The sequence below is a fragment of the Elephas maximus genome, chromosome 9, assembly GCF_024166365.1.
Source record: "Elephas maximus indicus isolate mEleMax1 chromosome 9, mEleMax1 primary haplotype, whole genome shotgun sequence".
Lineage (NCBI taxonomy): Eukaryota > Metazoa > Chordata > Mammalia > Proboscidea > Elephantidae > Elephas > Elephas maximus.
The window spans coordinates 59085613-59103183 of NC_064827.1; the positions used below are offsets into that span (position 1 = coordinate 59085613).

The 17571-nt window shown below is 40.4% G+C and overlaps 1 protein-coding gene across 5 annotated transcripts in view; it reads left to right on the forward strand.

The window, feature by feature from the left end:
* The first annotated feature begins 925 nt into the window (after positions 1-925).
* PALM2AKAP2 (PALM2 and AKAP2 fusion) overlaps positions 926-17571 on the forward strand; it is a 578232-nt gene continuing 561586 nt past the window's right edge. For 4 of the 5 annotated variants that reach the window (XM_049896006.1, XM_049896008.1, XM_049896011.1 and 1 more), the window contains exon 1: positions 1033-1103. In XM_049896006.1, coding sequence (XP_049751963.1) covers positions 1048-1103 — 56 coding nt within the window. In that variant the 5' untranslated portion in view covers positions 1033-1047. Of the gene's footprint in view, positions 1104-17571 lie in introns of all 5 variants that reach the window. The other variant, XM_049896024.1, reaches the window with a different exon arrangement.

The following is a 17571-nucleotide window of genomic DNA, read 5'->3' on the forward strand; positions in this document are numbered from 1 at the left end:
ACAAGAGAAAACGTGCTCAATGAATGATTAGTGTAGTTTTCTTTAAAATTATGATTCTTTTTCCACCTTATCTTCCCTGAGAGATGTGCTTTCAGTTCTTCCCCTGGTCCAGATCCATTATTCGATTCCTCTCTTCGGTGATGACTTTTGAGGTCTCTCTTTGGGCTGCCTTTCTTTCTCATCATGCCCCTTTAAAGACAGCTGACCTGACCCAGAAGGGTGCAGATTTACTGCCCACCAGAAATTAATAATATGCCCATGCTTGGCCAATTTGAGCTTGATCTGACATAAGCAAGGGGGCCATGCCCAAGGAATGGCCAGACCAGCAACATGCTGAGCCAACCAAGCCATGAGAAAACTGGGTGCCTTTGCCAGGCCTGTTACACTCCTGTGAGATCCCTCTTCTGGAAAGGAAAGGAATCTATGTATTGACTTTTCTGAGCAGACATAATGTTGTATGCTTGTAAATAATCTGCACTTTAGAGCATTCATCTCTGTGTATTTTCAACTTTAGACAACCCCCCTTGGGAGAATAAAAGTGGAATGAATGCTCTTAACTTCATCAGCTGCTGAGGGATTTCTGTCATGCTGTCTCTCTCACATGACAGGAAACTCTATCTTGTGTTTTTGATTTAGTTCTCTGACAAGCTAGTTGAGATTTGTTTTAGCAACTCTGTTCCTTCTTGCTAAGTTGCGCCAAGAATTCCTGGCCACCTAGTCTTGTGTTTGCTGTCATTTAAACATTATTTATTTTGCCTACCCCTTGGCAGAGCTAAGAAGTTTGTAGGAATGTGAATGATGTTTGGGGTGCATTGCTTGAAGGACATGCAGAACATTCCCTCCTGCAAGTAATCTGTTCTATATCCTTGAGTCAAACCAGATTGAAGAGACTCTGCTGGGTGGGTTGCACTGTCCTGGCTCCATGCAAAGTTCCTTTTATTGAATTGCTCCTAGGTCTGATGCCTTCAGCCTATACTGAGGGCCCATATGGGCAGAGCTCAATGAAGCTTCTTGTTTTGTCTATTGAAGAGCAGTGCCAAGGGCATCATGCTTTCATCCCACAGTTACCTTTTCAGAGAAGTCTCATCTTCAGCACCAAGAAGGTCAGTACTTCTCTTAAATGATTGGTCTATTTTTTTACCTTATGGATGTTGGGCAATGGCATCACTAGGGTTGGTGTCACCCAGTGAGGTAACTCATGGTGTCACTCCCTCCATGGACATCCTCCTGTACCAGACCATATAGAATCCTTAGTAATGTTTTTTGTGCTAATGTAACTCACAAACCGTAATTTCCGTGTATCACTCCTTCTTTTCCGTTAACTCCTACTTCATTCGCAAAAAAGTTATTGATATAGGTTCACAGATACTAATTACCACAATAATGCAGATAAAACAGAAAATTTTACAAGATCAGTGACTGTAAAAACGCCGACAACATCGAAAACAATAGCGGTGCTTGTTGTACGTGAAGATGAAACCACATGGTTCTGAGTGTCATTTTAATTGGATAATAATGACAGCAGCTCTGACGGGAGTGTATTAGAAGGTTCAAAAAGTAAATTAGCACAGAATTTTAGCCTTGTAGGTATATTGATACGCGTAAGCTGGGCTCAGAAAAAATGTTTTTGTTGTTATAACTAACGACAGGGGTATTTTTATAGACAGTCATTTTGCTGTCACCTCCTCTGACAGTGTTACTGGGTGCAGTCTGCTCCCCTCCACTTCCCCAGTGATGCCCCTGATGTTGGTCATTACATATCTGACCATGTTTTTTTCTTGTTTTCGAAGCTGTAATGTTTAGAACCTGTTTGTGGTCCACTATAGCCAGGCCGAGACTCCCTCCTCTGCTCCTTTTTAAAAACTCATTCCTGTCTACTTCCTTGTATTCTCTTTTCTTCTGTACCATTTAAAATTCATGCTCTGTTGGTGAATTTTGGTTTTCTTTGTAAGCTCCCTTATATCCTTTCTGGAGTAAAGTAGGAAACAAGTTTTGTAACTAAATAAATGTTTATCTGGGAGAGGAATTAGCCTAATTTCATATGATCCCAACGGACAAAATGAGGATTCCCTTCTCCTCCCCTCCCTCTTTTTTTCTTATTATTCAACAAATATTTAATATATGCCAACTTTTTGCCAGACACTTAGGTGGCTTTTGGCTATTTAAGAAAGAACTTTATGTCTCTCAGATCGGCCCATATATAAACAATCACCATTTGTACCAGAACTTTGTAATTCACTTTGTGCTTCCACACACATGACCTTGTTTTACCTTTACAGCAATGCTCAATGGTAGGTATTATCATTATCTTCATTGATCAAGAACCTGAGCTTTAACAAAAATCTTAGCCAAAGTAACTCAGCTGCTAAATAGGGGAGGAGGGACTTGCCTCCTGATTTTCAGGTTTCGGATTCTTTGTACGTCCTTTCCATTACCCGATACTCCCCACCACCCGATACTCCCCACCACCCATGGCTTCCCCACTCCTTGTGGAATGGGCATATGGTATCAGTATGAATGTACTTTGTTTCGCTCTGACAACCTTTTTACCCAGAATGTGAATAAGATAAGATTTCACATGGTGTCATTTCTATTTTTATTCTTTGTGAGTTAAAAGCCAACACCAATATGCCAAATATGTTTCTGCTTTCATACTTCAAAGCTTTGCTGTAGGAGCCTTTCATACCGGGACCATATAAATGCTGGTTGGAAAACAGGTGGTTCAGTATGTCAGCTGTTCAAAAGTCTAGGATTCAGCACGTAGTTTTTTGAGTCACCACACACCATCACCTCCACCTGGGAGGTGAGCTCACTTGCTCTTCGTGCCTGTGCATATTGCGTGTTAGCATAGGGAAAGCAAAACCATATATTCCAGAACAAAGCTAGTGCATGTCACAGCATGCCCAACCAGCAACTATTGAGGTGCTCCATTCTCCAAAAGCAATACAGTCATGCGTTGCTTAACATCCACCATATATTCTGTGAAATAGGACGTTATGTGATTTGGACATTGTGTGAATACCATGTATCTGTGTGTGTAACAAGGCCATGTGGGTCTGAGCACTGAGGGGCACCGCCAGAAGCACCAGCTGCTTCCCCTGTACTCTAGCATCACAGCATCGTCCTACACTGCTTCTCTCTCTCTGCTGACTTCAAGTGAGCTCCAGCTGCTTGGAGCTGGACAAAGCCCTGCCGCCTCTCCGGCTGCCCACTCAGCCCCCTGAGACATGAGATTTAAGACATACTAGAGACATGAGATACACGGGTTGCATGCGGCAAGCTGTTGCGTTTGCTACATCTCCTTATGTCTTTTATGTCGATTTCTGAACTCTGTTAGAACCTTGGAGCCCTGGTGGTGTAGTGGCTAAGAGCTCGGCTGCTAGCCAAAAGGTTGGCCATTTGAATTCACCAGGCACTCCTTGGAAACCCTCTGTCTTATAGGGTTGTATTATAACTTATGAGACCACAGGCGTATGTGAGGTTGAACGTGGCCCAAATGGACGTGATGTGGTATGTAACTGTATAAACTTGGAGAGCATTATTTTTTGAAGAGGCGAGGAAGATCCTCCTCACCATGTCTCTAGTATGGAGAAGTAAAAATTTTTAGGTCCCAGGTTGCATAAGATAAGTAGGAGGTTGGCTTGTTATTATTATTTTTAGGATTAGAAATTTGAATTACAGAATATTAAATGTGTATTAGAAACCCTGGTGGTATAGTGGTTAAGTGCTACAGCTGCTAACCAAAAGTCGGCATTTGGAATCTACCAGGTGCTCCTTGGAAACCTTATGGGGCAGTTCTACGGTGTCCTTTAGGGTCGCTATAAGTTGGAATCGACTCGACGGCAGTGGGTATGGGTATGGGTAAATGTATATTAGAAAATGATACACTATAGAAGATATAAAAATAATAAAATAGTCATTCATTCAGCAAGTAGAATATACCCAACATGGTTGATTTTGGTGTCCCTCCTATATCTCATCCGCTGTTTCTCTCACAAAAATAATCAGTATTCTGAATTTTATAAATAATTTTACCACATATGTATACATTTCTAAACAATATATTGCTTGGTTTTGAGATTTGTATAAATGGCATCGTATTTATATAGTTTTCTGCAATTCACTTTTATCACTCAGCATTATGCTTCTAAGATTTATCCGTGTTGTGTGGTGTAACTCTAGTTCGTCCTTTTATATATTGTGTGAGTATGTAAGATATTGATTCATCTTTTTATATATTGTGTGCATATAGAGGACATTTGTCCATTTACCTAATGACAAACATCATTCTGGTTGTTTCCTTTTGTGTGTGTATGTGTGTGTAAACAATGCAGTTATGCATATTCTGTGCACATGTGCAAGAGTTTCTCTAGTGTGCATATCTGGTAGTGGAATTTCTGGGTGAGGGAGGATGAATACATTCACTTTTACCAGACAATGCCAAAGTAATTATGCCAATTTACATTCCCACCAGTTTCTGTTGCTCCATGTTTTCACAAATCATTGGTATAAGACTTCTTAATTTTTGCTTATCGAATATCTTAGTTATCTAGTGCTGCTCTAGCAGAAATACTGCAAGTGAATGGCTTTAACAAACAGAAGTTTATTCTCTCACAGTTTAGTAGGCCAGAAGTCTGAATTCAGGGCACCAGCTCCAGGGAAAGGCTATCTCTCTCTGCTGGCTCTGGAGGAAGGTCCTTGTCATCAGTCTTCTCCTGGTCTAGGAGCTTCTCAGTGCAGAGACCCCAGGTCCAAAGGACATGCTCTGCTCTGCTCCTGGCACTACTGTCTTGGAGACATTAGGTTCCTGTCTCTCTGCTTGCTTCTTTTGTATCTCAAAAGAGACTGACCCAAAATACAACCTAATCTTGTAGATTGAGTCTTGCCTCATTAATTTAACTGTCTCTAATCCTGCCTTATTAACATCACAGAGGTAAGATTTACAACACATAGGAAAATCGCATCAGACTACAAAATGGTGGACAATCACACAATACTGGGAATCCTGGCCTAGCCAAATTAACACACGTTTTTGGAGGACACAATTCAATCCATAACATCTAGTAAGTGGCAGTGGTGCCTCACTGTGATCTTAATTTTCATTTCCCTTGTTACTAATGAGGATGAACATTTCTCCATATATTTATTGGCTGTATATGTTTTTCTTTCTGTGAAGTATGTTTAATCTCCTGCCCAGTTTTCTTTGAGTTTTATTTTTTCTCTATTGATTTTTTGAAATTCTTTATATATTCTCAATAATAATACTTTAGGTTGACTTTTTGCTTTTATTGTGGAGTCTTTTGATTAACAGAAATTTTTATGTAGTCAAATTTATCAAATTTCCCTTTTATGGTTACTGCTTTTTTGTTGTTGTTGTTGTTATAAATGTATGTTGTTTAAGAAATCTCTTCCTAAAAAGCATCCTTATAGTCAGCTTTTTTGTAAAGGTCTTGGCTATTCTTAACCTTCTGCTCTTCCATATAAATTTTAATACCACTTTGTCGAGGTCCTTAAAACTCTTAGGGTTTTGATTCAAATTGGACTGACTTTGTAGATCTTTATGCTATTGAGTTTTCTTAGCCGTGAACACTTATTTAGGTCTTATTTAATGCCTCCCAACAAGTTTTATAATTTTCTTGATAAAGATTTTGCATTTTTTTTTTTGGTTTATTCCTAAGTATCTGATATTTTTTCCCTCTTGTTAAATATTTTTCTGAATTATGTTTTTTAAACTTTTGTTGCTGCTATTAAAAATTTTTTTTTGTGTATAAATATAATTTATTTCTAGTGTATTGATTTTATATCTGTTCACTTGCTAAACTTTCTTATTTATTGTAATAATTGTGAGATTTCTTTTGGATTTTCCAGGTAGCCGTCATGTCATGTGTGAAAAATAACAAATTTGTTTTTCCCTTTCAAATCCTTATACTTTTTTTTTATCTTCCTGCTCTGGCTAGGAACTCATATAAAGTTTATTGAAGTAGTGATAATGGGCATCTTTGTTTTGTTCCTGATTTTAAAGGGAAAATTTTAAGCTTTTTATCAGCGATAAAGATTGCTGCAGGTTTTTGGTGATGTCTTCTCTAAGATTTAGGAATTTCTTTTGTTATTTCTAGTTTCTAAAAGTTTTTAATCATGAATGAGTGTTGAATTTTATTAAAAAATCTTTTGAAATGCTTATTCCTCTTCTTTGTTATTTGTTAAGGTGGTGAACCCCCTTGGATTCCTGGAATAAATATTTTCGTTGTAATATATGTTTTTAAAAACATTGCTGGATTTGGTTTGCTAATATTGTGCTTAAGTTTTTTTGCATTTATGTACACAAGTGAGATTGGCCTGTACAAAAGCGGTAGACTGCTTTCCCTTTCATGCTTTGTTCTCCAAAAGAAGTGGGGTCCTTCATCGGTTACCCGTGAGGAAACTGATTTATTTGAGGACAGAGTACTGAATCATCCTTGTTATCCTTCCTTAATCTCATCTTGCTGAAATTCTTCAAGACTTCTGACTGTGGGTGGGACTGTTTCATAGCCTAGAGATCAGGGAAAGCTTGAAAGAAGAGATAAAGAGGGGGCTACTGAGCATAAATAAATGGCCGTCAATACAGAGGTAGAGAATTGAGGGCAGAGCAACAGTTCACACATAAAGTCATAAAAAAAACGCTGGGAAAAATTTATATTGTGAAATTTGTGCAAGTAGGGGTCATGATGCCCTGCATAACTGGATATATATATATATATATATGTATATATACAGTCATGTGTCGCTTAACGTCGATGATACTTTCTGTGAAATAGGACGTTACATGATTTGGACTTTGTGTGAACACCATATTACAGGCAGTCTCCGAGTTCTGAATGTCCGACTTATGGATAACTTGTACTTAAAAACAGACTGCCATAAAGCCTGTTATATCAAAAATTTGAGTTAAATACTGTTCAAGGGTTCCAAAACTGAGATGCCTGTCATGTCTAGGGTGGTTGATTCAGGTGTAGGCATGACTCCATGTTGTGGCTTCTGCTTCTGCATTCCCGAGAATGTAACCTTGACTTCTTCATATGCAAATGACCTCAGGATTCTGGCTGGGTAGAACCAGCAGACTAACTTCTTCCCATTCATATGCATATGACTTTGGGCCCCTGGCTGGGTGGAACCAGCAGATCCTGGCTCCCTATAGATCATTTTGTGAACCCCTTGTAAGCACATGCCTTCTCAATTGTGTGAGTGTATTCAATCCCCTTAACCACATATACTTTGTTAACCAGTCCCAAGCAAAGCCCGGCTTCGAGACATCCTGCCTTCCACTTTACTGATTGCTCGCCTCCCAATCAGAATATTGTAAGCTGAGTTCCTGGTTCAACCCTGTAACTATGCCCATGTGACTGCACCGTTTCGGAGCACTGGCTTTCACTTTGTGAGATCCGATATGTCCCTGGCTCAAGCTGTCTTTGCTCTCAGTAAACCTCTTTATTTTCATTTTAAACAGTATGCATTGTAAGTCGATGACAATAAAATGGTTCGTAATGACGAATGCACGCAATACTTTGTGCTGCTCATGAAAACATTGTGCGGTTTGGAAGTGTTTTCTTAAGTGTTTTATATGCATATTAAGGTAAAATATATACTATATACTAAGGTGAACATTTGACTAACTGACACTAAAGAAGAACTGTAGGTACCTGTTCCAACTTACCTACAAATTTGACTTAAAGATAGACTTAGGAATGAGATCTCATTCATAACCTGGGGACTGCCTGTATGCAAGAGACACGAGATACACGTGTTGTGTGCGGGAAGCTGTTGCGTTCACTACGTCCAGTCACGTCTGCTATTTCCTGTTCTCCAATTGGGACTTCTGAATTCTATTATAACTTTATGGGGCTGTGACATATATGCAGTTGGATGTTGCCCAAATAGACATTTTGCAGTGCATGACTGTATGTATGTGTGCATGTGATAACACACCTTTACACACACGCACACACACACACACATACACACGTGACTTTTGGTTGGATCTCAACCCTTCACCCAGTTTTCCTCTCTTCTTCCTTTTCTGTTCTTCTGCTGTCCTTACTGCCCACCCCTTCCAGGGTTCTGACTCTGTCAAGCTGCCACCCTTACGTCCAAGCTCAGGAGATTCTCTACTCCTTTAGTTTGAGGTTGTCATTCCTGGCTGCATCTTGGGAAGATAACAGTGGATCCTGGCATTCCTCAGAATGGGGCATTTATCAGACATATCCATTTCTCTCTTGCTAATGCCTTTCACCTCTCAAGGCTTACTTTTGATGCATTATAACAATTAAAGACTTTCTTCCCATGAGAGAAGAGGATGGGAAAGAACAAAGCAGGTGAACAGCACAGAGAACCATATCTGCTCACCTTACTTTCTGAGGAGGAGATGAATAATTTCAGAGAGCAGCCACATCTTTGGATTTGCACTGCGTACTGTTGTCTCTGCTAAATTCTTCATGGTAAGGAAAAAAAGCCCTACGCTGTGACAGGTGATTCAAGTTCAAGAACTTGTGCAGCTAGCTCTCCCCCAGTGACAACCTATGATTTCTGTGGCTTGTGTCAGGTAGAGTAAACCAAAGGAAGAGCCAGTTAGAATATCCCAGTGAGGCATTTGGCAATTGATCATTTACAGTTAATATTTGTAATGTAGATAAATATTGCAGCACCAGTTATCACGTGGGCAAGAGTTCTATTCTTTTGCTTACCTCCAGCTCTGACTTACAGCCTCTTTAGACTGGAGTGATCCTAACTGAATCTCTATATTTTCAGCCCAGCTGGTCATTTTCTGTCAGTTGTGTCTGCTGAAAATGAAAAGAAAAAAAAAATTGCAGCTGATTCATAATACAAATATAACTGTGTTTCCAGAGATGTGTGGATCTGATTTTAAAATCCTAGCAGCTAGCACTGCATGTCGAAATGGCACATTGCTTGACAAGAGTTTTAAATTCCTTTAGAAGCTGACTCTTCACCTCTTTTCCCACCACCACGGGTTCTTACTGATATGTCCTAGATACAGGCTAAAGAGCGGATGGCTGCTCTCCCATTTTCCCTGCAAACCTTCAAATTCTCTTTCACTTTGTGCCTTTAGGTTGTGATCAAATCATGTAGTTTACATTGTGATCAAATTATGTGGTGATCATGGAAGAATAATATGTTTACCAAATTCTCCCCATTGTCATCAAGTGACAACCTGTACTCTGTTTAAAATGAAAGTAAAGAGATTTACTGAGAGCAAAGGCAGCTTGAACCAGGGACATATTGTATCTCACAAAGTGAAAGCCAGTGCTCTGAAAGGCTGTAGTCACACAGGCATAGTTATAGGGTTGGATCAGGAACTTAGCTTACAATATTCAGATTGGGAGGTGAGCAATCAGTAAAGTGGAAGTGGGGCTTTGGTTGGTATTGGTTAACAGAGTATATGTGGTTAAGGGGATTGGATACACTCACATTAATTGGGGAAGTTCGTGCTCATAAGGGGGTCACGAGATGATGATGGGGGCCCAGGGTCTGCTGGTTCCACCTAGCCAGGGGCCCAAGGTCATACGCATATGAGTGGGAAGAAGTCAGTCTGCTGGTTCCACCCAACCAGAGGCCCAGAACCGTATGCATATAAAAAGGCAAGGTTACATTCTCAGGAATGCAGAAGCAGAAGTCAAAAAATGGAGTTGGGCCTACACCTGAGCCAACCACCCTAGACATGCCAGGCACCTCAGTTTTGGAACCCTTGAACACCATTATGGCAGCATTTAGAGCAGAAATTTTGAAGCATTTGTTTACCAGTATGTTTCTAATCCCACCACAGTGCCTGACACATAGTGGATGTTCAGTAAAGCTGTTGAATGAATCTTATGTAACATATCCACATAAAAAATTTCAATGGCTTCCTGTAGACTTTCGGCTTCCTCCTGACTTCAGTATTTAATTACGACTCATTCTTCGTAGTTTTGGGCTGAAGGATTCAAAGGCTATCATTGAGTCTGTGACTCAAGGCTTTTAAAAATTCCTCCGAAATACCTAGAGAAGGAGCCCTGGTGGCGCAGTGGTTAAAGCAACTGACTGCTAACTGGTGGTTTGAAACTACCAGTGGCTCTGTGGGAGAAAGATGTGGCAGTCTATAGCTGTAGAGATTTACAACCTTGGAAAGCCTGCGGGGTCGCTATGAGTCAGCATTGACTGGAAGGCAATGGGAAATACCTAAAGAATGTAGTAAGATTAGGAAGGCTACCCCACCTCATGTCCTCATTAGCTCTCAGTTGAGGTACTGTAATAGTTTCTTATCTGACTATCCCCAATCTATTTACTCATAACTACTATCTCCTGAATTCAGGACCTGCCACATAATTTGCACAGCCCAGTGCAAATTGAAAATGTAGGGCCCCTTATTAGAAATTAAAAAATTAAGACAGTAACAGTAGTGCATTAAACCAAGCACTGGGCCCTTCTAAGCAAGGTGCCCTATGTGACTGCAGGTCACATACCCATGAAGCCAGCCCTGTTGTTGTTAGGTGCCATTGAGTAGGTTCCAACTCATAGCGACCCTATGCACAACAGAAGGAAACACTGCCTGGTCCTACATTGTCTTCGTAATCGTTGAGTTCAATTCTTTTAAAGAATAGTTTAGACCATGGTAAGTCCGTGCTCAAAAATCTTTCAATGGCTCCACATTGTCTAGAGTTCTAATTTTAGGACTCTGAATAAATAAAAAAAAAAAAAATTTTTTTTTTTATATAAATTCTGATCCCAACCAACCTTCTGTGCTTTCTCTTCTAGAACTCCCCTTTATATGCCCTATACTTTTTCCTAATGAGCCCAATGTTCATTGCTGTAGAGTTGCTTCTGACTCGTAGCGACCCTATAGTACAAAGTAGAACTCCTCCCATAGGGTTCCTAAGGCTGTAATTTTTACAGAAACAAACTGCCACATCTTTCTCCCACAGAGTGACTGATGAGTTAGAACCACCGACCTTTTGGTTAGCAGCCGAGTGCTCAACCACTGTGCCACCAGGTCTCCTTTCTTCCTAAAAGATTTTCTCAATCTCCCCCATGTAACCTTTCCTACCTCTGTGCCTTTGTGTGTGCTACTTCCCCATCACCACAAATCCTATATGAAGTCTTCCTTGGTCCTTTAATTTTTAAGAAATCTTTCCTTCTCTGAATTTCTAATAGCATTTTAGCAGAGTCCTTTTTTTAGTCATTCATTATTTAAGGATCTTCCAAGTCTGTGACAGAGGCTATGGGAGGCACAAAGATAAGCACTCTATTCTGTTCTGTGAGTCTACTGCTAGACTCCATTAAGCTCCTTGAGAACAAGTCTTTGCAGTGAGTGCTCAATAAATACTTGTGGATTCAAAAAATGAGTCAATAAATGAATGGTTGCAGATTGACTTTGAAGAAAAGGGCGCACATATATTTGTTAAGCAAACATTTATTGAGCATCTACTATGCGTTAGATTCTCTTCTAAGAGCTGGGAGTATAGGGGTGTGAAAGACAGAGCAGCCCTTGCTTACTTGGAGGTTACCTTTTACTGCAGGGGGGCAGAAAGCAAACAATCGGACAAACCAGAAATATAATAGCTGTTGCTAAGTGCATTGGATATCATTGTGAAAGACTGGTGTACTTGAGGGAGTCTGGGAGACTATCCTTGGAAACCCTGTGGGGCAGTTCTACTCTGTCCTATAGGGTTGCTATGAGTTGGAATCAACTGGACAGCAATCGGTTTGCAGGGAGACTATTCTGAATCGAATAGGGAGGGAAGATGACACGGTGAGGTGACATTTAAGATGAACTCTGAATAACAAGAAGGAGAAGATTTGGGAAGGTGAAGGGCGGAGTGTTCAATGCAGAGAAAAATAGGCAGTGGAAAGGCCCTAGAGTGGGAATAAGTTTGGAGTGTTTGAGGAAGAGCAGAAAGGTCAGAGTGGCTAGAGCAAAGAGGGGGTAGGGAGAATAATATGAGATGAATGGGAGGAGGTCAGAGAGGTTATTTAGGGCTCTGTAAGCCAGGATATCAGGATAAGGAATTTTTGTTTTTATTCTGTTATGGGATACTTTTGGTGGAAGGGATGGGAATGGATTTAAGCCAGGATATCAGGATAAGGAATTTTTGTTTTTATTCTGTTATGGGATACTTTTGGTGGAAAGGATGGGAATGGATTTAAGCAGAGGAGGGATGATTTCAGTTTCATTCTTTGTAGGTAATGGACTTTGAGATGACAAGGAGATAAATTAGACTGCAGTAATCAGGGGAGAACTGATGGTGGCTTGGACTAGGATGGTAGTGGCTTGATTGAATATTCAGGGGGTTGTTGGTGCTTGAGGGGTAGAGAAGATTAGGGGAGACATAGGTTTGGGGGCTGTTAGAGAGACATTCTACCAAATGGAATGGGAAAGCCTGGATAGATTTACAAACCTGACAAAGAGAAAACCCCAGGCAACCCAGCTTTCACATGCCTTTCATCAGCTAAGTCTGGGGGAGGCTGGAGGAGTAAAAAGAATAAAGAATCCTGTCTCTTGGAAAGTATCTTGGGGGATTTCTCTTCTTTATACCAATGTCACATTGAGAATCATATAAAGTCTTCTGGTCAGAGAGCTGCCTACAGGTGTAGCTTGAAGGTACAGCAAAGAGGGCAATGTCTTTAGTCATTACACATTATAACATCTGTGGGAAGAACTAAAACTTTTGATATGTTGGTCACGAATAGTTTCTAATTGAATCCACTTATCACTACATTAAAAAAGAGGCTGACTCATTTGAAAAGTGAGTTGGATGAATCCATTCTCCTGCAAAGGTGTGTGTGTGTGTGTGTGTGTGTGTCTATGGTGATGTGCATCTCACCTTAAATAAAAAATCCTGGCTTTAAGACGATAAAGGCTTATTTCATATGGCAGCCTCCTTGCATATGGCTGATGGCTACAGCATGTGGAATTACTTAAAACTGAAGTCTTTAATTGAAAAGGAGGACTTGACACTCAATTTGTCATCTTTATCTCTGAGGTATAAAGGGAACTTCAGAACACAAGCCAAAACAAGTTGCTATTTTATCAAGGCGGTGAGTATCTTTTCACAGGTTTAATGAAGGCTTCTTCATTTGATAACCTTTCAGAAGCTCCCTTCCCGTGGCTGTAGAGGTTGTTTTATGTGTACTGGACACAGGCAGCTTGGAAGAATGTGTCTTGTTTCAAGGACTTCACCAAGCGTAAGGGCAGCAAAAGAAATTGTTCAGAACTGTGAAACCCAGAAATTCCCTCCTGCATATTTCAGCTTGTATCAGGATTGTATTAGTTATCTATTAACTGTGTAACAAATTATCATAAGCTTAGTGGCTTAAAACAACACATACTTAATAGCTCACCATTTCTGTGGGTCAAGAGTCTGGGAATGGTTTAGCTGAATCCTCTGCTCTGTGGTTACTCGCGAGGCTGTAATCAAATTGTAAGCTGGGGCTGTGATTGCATCTCAAAGCTCAACTGGGGAAGAATCCACTTCTAAGCTTATTCAGGTTGTTGGCAGAATTCAGTTCCTGTAGATCTATTGGACTGAGGGCCTCACTTCCATGCCATGTGTGCCTCTCCAATATGGCCACTTACTTCATCAAAGGATGTAAGCAATGGAGTCTGCTTATAAGAGAGATTATAACCTCATTATAGAGGTGACATCCTGTCACCTCTGCCATATTCTATTGGCCAGCCCACACTTATGGGGAGGGGATTACACAAAGGTGAGAATACCAAGAGGTGGATATTATTGGGGGCTGTCTTAGAGTCAGCCCACCACAAGTACAGTGTTTCTGGTTGAGGGAGCCACAGTAATATCCTCTTTTAAAGAATGTACTGTGTGTTCCTGCGTTTCAAAAGTATTTGTGGAGAATTTTCACAGGCAAATTTTACCGTTGAAGAAGCTATGATGCCCTGGTGGCAAATTTATACAGTGAAAGCTGTGAGAGCTGGAACTTGACTGGACTGCTTTGTTTTTCCAGGTCTCGCAAGTTTTCCACTTTTAACAGAGTGCAGTCTTACCACTTTTCTATCACTTGTTTTAGTGAAAAATATTTGCATTTTCCTTCTCTGACAAGTTTCTGCCTTACGCAGGTTCTGGCTTTCCCAGGTTTTGTTGTTGTTGTTGTTAGGTGGTATTGAGTCGGTTCTGAGTCATAGCAACCCTATCTATGCACAACAGAACGAAATACTGCCCGGTCCTGCGCCATCTTCACAATTGTTGCCATGCTTGAGCCCATTGTTGCCGCCTCTGTGTCAATCCATCTGGCTGAGGGGCTTCCTCTTTTTCGCTGACCCTCTACTTTACCAAGCGTGATGTCCTTCTCCAGGGACTGATCTTTCCTGATAACATGCCCAAAGTATGTGAGATGTAGTTTTGCCATCCTTGCTTCTAGGGAGCATTCTGGCTGTACTTCTTTCAAGAGAGATTAGTTCGTTCTTTTGGCAGTCCGTAGTATATTCAATATACTTTGCCAGCACCACAGTTAACAGGTGTCAATTCTTTTTCGATCTTCCTTATTCATTGTCCAGCTTTCACATGCATATGAATCGATTGAAAGCACTATGGCTTGGGTCAGGTACACCTTAGGCCTTAAGGTGACATCTTTGCTTTTCGACACTTTAAAGAGGTCTTTTGCAGCCAATTTGTGCAATGCAATGCATCTTTTGATTTCTGGAATGCTGCTTCCATGGCGTTGATTGTGGATCCAAGTAAAATGAAATCCTTGACAATCTCAATGTTTTCTCCATTTGTCATGATGTTGCTTATTGGTCCGGTTGTGAGGATTTTTGTTTTCTTTATGTTGAGGTGTAATCCGTACTGAAGGCTGTGGTCTTTGATCTTCACAAATAAGTGCTTCAAGTCATCTTCACTTTCATCAAGGAGGGTTGTGTCATCTGTATAGCGCAGATTGTTAGAGTCTCCCTCCAATCCTAATGCCCCATCTTTCTTCATAATAGTCCAGCTTCTTGGCTTATTTGCTTAGCATACAGATTGAATAGGTATGGTGAAAGGATACGACTCTGACACACACTTTTCTTGACTTTAAACCATGCAATATCCCCTTGTTCTCTTTGAATGGCTGCCTCTTGATCCATGTACAGATTCCTCATGAGCACAATTAAATGTTCCAGAATTCTCATTCTCCTCAACTTTATGCATAATTTGTTATGATCCAAACAGTCGAATGCCTTAGCATAGTAAAACACAGGTAAACATCTTTCTGCTCTTCTCTGCTTTCAGCCAAGATCCATCTGACATCAGCAATGATATCCCTGGTTCCATGTCCTCTTCTAAATCCAGCTTCAATTCCTAGCAGCTCCCTATCGATGTACTGCTGTAGCTGCTTTTGAATGATCTTCAGCAAAACTTTCCTTGCATGTGATATTAATGATATTGTTTGATAATTTCCACATATGGTTGGGTCACCTTTCTTGGGAATAGGCATAAATATGGATCTTTTCCAGTTGGTTGACTGGGTAGTAGTCTTCCAAATTTCTTAGCATGAACAAATGAGCACTTCCAGCGCTGCATTTGTTTATTGAAACATCTCAATTGGTATCCCATCAATCCCCGGAGCCTTGTTTTTTGCCACTGCCTTCAGTGCAAGTTAGACTTCTTCCTGCAGTACCATTGGTTCCTGATCATATGTTACCTCCTGATATGGTTGAACGTCGACCAATTCTTTTTGGTATGGTGACTCTGTGCATTTCTTCCATCTTCTTTTGATGTTTCCTGTGTCATTTAATATTTTCCCTGTAGAATCCTTCAGTAGTGCAACTCGAGGCTTAAATTTTTTCTTCAGTTCTTTCAGCTCGAGAAATGCCGAGTGTGTTCTTCCCTTTTGGTTTTCTAACTCCAGGTCGTTGTACATGTCATCATAACACTTTACTTTGTTTTCTTGACCTGCCCTTTGAAATCTTCTGTTCAGCTCTTTTACTTCATCGTTTTTTTCCTTTTGCTTTAACTACTCCACCTTCAAGAGCAGGTTTCAGAGACTCTTCTGACATCCATTTAGGTCTTTTCTTTCTTTCCTGTCTTTTTAATGACCTTTTGCTTTCTTCATGTATGATGTCCTTGATGTCATTCCACAACTTGTCTGGTCTTCCGTCATTAGTGTTCAACGTGTTAAATCTATTCTTGAGATGGTCTCTAAATTCAGGTGGGATATACTCAAGGTCATCCTTCGACTCTCGTGGGCTTGTTCTAATTTTCTTCAGTTTCAACTTGAACATGCATATGAGTAATTGAAGGCTTGATGTGGAGTCAGCCCCTGGCTTTGTTCTGACTGATGATATTGAGCTTTTCCATCGTCTCTTTTCACAAATATAGTCAATTTGATTTCTGTGTATTCCATCTGGCAAGGTCCATGTGTATAGTCGCCTCTTATGTTGGTGAAAAAAGGTATTTGCAGTGAAGAAGTTGTTGGTCTTGCAAAATTCAATCATGTGCTCTCCAGCATCATTTCTATCACCAAGGCCATATTTTCCAATACTGATCCTTCTTTGTTTGCAGTTTTCGTATTCCAATCACCAGTAATCACCAGTGCATCCTGATTGCATGTTCGATCTATTTCATGCTGTAGATGTTGGTAAAAATCTTCAATTTCTTCATCTTTGGCCTTAGTGGTTGGTGTGTAAATTTTAATAATTGTCATATTAACTGGTCTTCCTTGTAGGCATACGGATATTATCCTATCACTGATAGCATTGCACTTCAAGATAGCTCTTGAAGTGTTCTTTTTGATGACAAATGCAATGCCATTCCTCCTCAAGTTGTCATTCCCGGCATAGTAGACCATATGATTGTCCAATTCAAAAGGACCCATACCAGTCCATTTCAGCTTACTATTTTGATCTTTATGCATTCCATTTCATTTTTGACAATTTTCAATTTTCCTAGATTCATACTTCATACATCCCAGGTTCCAATTATTAATGGATGTTTGCAGCCGTTTCTTCATATTTTGCATCGTGCCAGCTCAGGAAATGAAGGTCCTGAAAGCTTGACTCCATCCACATCATTAAAGTCAGTTCTACTTTGAGGAGGCAGCTCTTCCACCAGTCGTATTTTGAGTGCCTTCTAACCTGAGAGGCTCATCTTCCAGCGCTATATCAGACAGTGTTCTGCTGCTGTTCATAATGTTTTCACTGACTAGTTCTTTTCAGAAATAGACTGCCAGGTCCTTCTTCCTAGTCTGTCTTAGTCTGGAAGCTTATCTGAAACCTGTTCGCCATGAGTGATCCTGCTGGTATTTGAATACTGGTAGCATAGCTTCCAGGATCATAGCGACACACAAGCCCCTACAGTACTACAAACTGACAGACACGTGGGGGGCCCCAGGTTTTACTGTATCTATATTTCAGCTCTTCTCTCATCTTTCCAATGAAATGCTATTTCCCAGTTCTCTCCAATGAATCTATTTTTCTCTCATTTTTCCTTTCATCACTAATCCAATGGGGGAAATGTATGATCAAATTAGAACCTGGGAAGAGCTCAGATTCCTCGAGGCCGGGCAGGTGGTGGGTGGTATTGTGTTTGCTCAGGGCAGTTCTATGACCTT